The following is a 2068-nucleotide window of genomic DNA, read 5'->3' as shown; positions in this document are numbered from 1 at the left end:
GCAGGGAAGCACAATTAAGAATGGTGTAAAAGAATTAAAGTATCTAATAAATATGGGTTCGATACTAAAATCATTGTCATAGTCAATAATATGTGGTGCAAATATCATTAAGATACGATTTGTGAAGTCGAGTATCAAAGTCTGGTGTGTGTATATGTGTGTGTGTGTGTGTTTGTGTGTGTGTGTGTGTGTGTGTGTGATTGTCACACGTCAAAAGTGTGACTGTGTGCTTGGTTGCCACGACATCGAATGTGTTAGTGATTAGTTGACATTCATATGTCTAATCAAATGATCACAGATCACGAGTCAACAGTGGTTGCGTTCTTGTGGCGGGCCTACAAGAGAATCTCCTCTCCATCGTTTATCTTTACATTCTATCAACACCCTTATTTCCATCTGTATGTGCAACCCTGTATGTTCACGACAACCCTGTTTGGGCGGAGAGGCGGCCCAAGTTCGGTAAAAAAAAAAAAAAAAAAAAAAAAAAAAAAAAAAAAATTCTCCTCGCAACTAACAGAGTTTCACCCTCCCATGGGTTTTTCCTTGCGTGAAAGAGGAAGCGGGGCGATGGGTCGGAAGATCAGGTAACATCCAACGGGAGGGGTCATTACTTCATTGTTAATATCGTGCAAAAGTAATGTAGCCGACATGAAGGTACGAAAAACCAAGTTGGAAAATATATATATATATATAATACTAGCGTTCTCAACATAGTACATTCTGGTCAAAAAAAGAAATTGTGTGCATGCGTTAGCAAAACAAAGTAAAATATGAGTGGTAGGGTGGTGAGACAAACACCGGGAATCGTTGGAGTTTTAATCACTGACGTTTTGCTCCTAACGGAACTTACTTCTTCAGAGTGAAACGTCAGTGATTAAAACTCCAACTATTCTCGTTGTATATGTCACCACCCTACCACTCATTTTGTCGTCCATCCTTCAACATATATATATATATATATATATATATATATATATATATTTATATATATATATATATATATAATTTATTTATTTATTAATATATTTACTCATTTACTGTATTTATTTATCTATTCATTTATCAATTTACAAGCGCCGGCTTCCCCATGGCCGCTTGGACTGCGGCGCTGCTCACTTCGCGAGCGGGTGCTTCGCGCCCTGCCCTTCGTTCGCGGCCAATCAATCGTCTCCGTTGCCGTGACCCGTCAGTGTTCTCGGTCAATCAATCGTTTCCGTTGCCGTGACGTCACCACTCTCGGCCAATCAGTTGTCCCCGTTGCCGTGACGTCACCACTCTCTCAGCCAATCAGGTTTTCGTGGACTGTTACCAAATCACCGTCACCGGCTAGATAATTTTGCCAAAAACAGACATGTTGATTTTTTATTCATTTATTATTTTCTTTCTTTATTTATTTATTTATTTATTGACATTCAGGAATGCAAATTTCTAAACACATTTGTCGTCTTTTAGTCTGGTTTCAGCTTATGAACTTCTGGAGTACTTCAATTAGCAAACAACAACCTTAGCTACAGATGTAAACAGTCCACTTTACTTACATATTCACCACAAGATGACTATCACTATTTTTGTCTCCAGATGCCGCCACATTAGAAATAAGGAAATTGTTGGAAACCATTTTCGTAACTGCACTTATGGGTAAGGTGGGCATTGACTTCTCAGTTGGTCATGTCGCTGTACATTCCTTGTGCCCATAACTTCGTTGACCGAACCTCTATACTTAATGATTGTCTAGAGCAAACGACTCATCCCCATTAAGTTTTACTCTCTCCCTCTCTCTCCTTCCTTTATTCTATATTTTTTTCTTGTTTAGGTGATACGGAATGAGTGCCGGCCACTCATCTCGGCTCTTCTCATTAAGTAACAACCAGACGAGGATTTTACCAAAGTCTTCCTTGTGGAATTCACTATATATTTTCCAGAATATGCTGAAAACGTGAGGCGTATGTCCGATGCCGGCTTGCCTGGCCAATAACCCCGTCACATAAGCATCCTCGAAGTGGAGAATGTTGATGACTTGAGCGGAGGTCAGAAGGCGTGGCGCCAGGGCAGTAAGCATGAACCACAT

At 40.0% G+C, this 2068-nt stretch overlaps 1 protein-coding gene across 1 annotated transcript in view; it reads right to left on the bottom strand.

Moving 5' to 3' along the window:
- Positions 1-2068, bottom strand: part of LOC143026022 (beta-1,3-galactosyltransferase 2-like) — a 2954-nt gene extending 886 nt beyond the window's left edge. The window contains exon 1 of the mRNA XM_076186010.1: positions 1985-2068. Within this exon, the coding sequence (XP_076042125.1) occupies positions 1985-2068 (84 nt within the window). The remainder of the gene's footprint in view (positions 1-1984) is intronic.

Source organism: Oratosquilla oratoria, chromosome 6 (assembly GCF_046742065.1).
Source record: "Oratosquilla oratoria isolate Oo_2021 chromosome 6, ASM4674206v1, whole genome shotgun sequence".
Classification (NCBI taxonomy): domain Eukaryota; kingdom Metazoa; phylum Arthropoda; class Malacostraca; order Stomatopoda; family Squillidae; genus Oratosquilla; species Oratosquilla oratoria.
The sequence above is the reverse complement of the archived record's forward strand: the minus strand, read 5'-3'. Positions and strand labels throughout refer to the sequence as shown.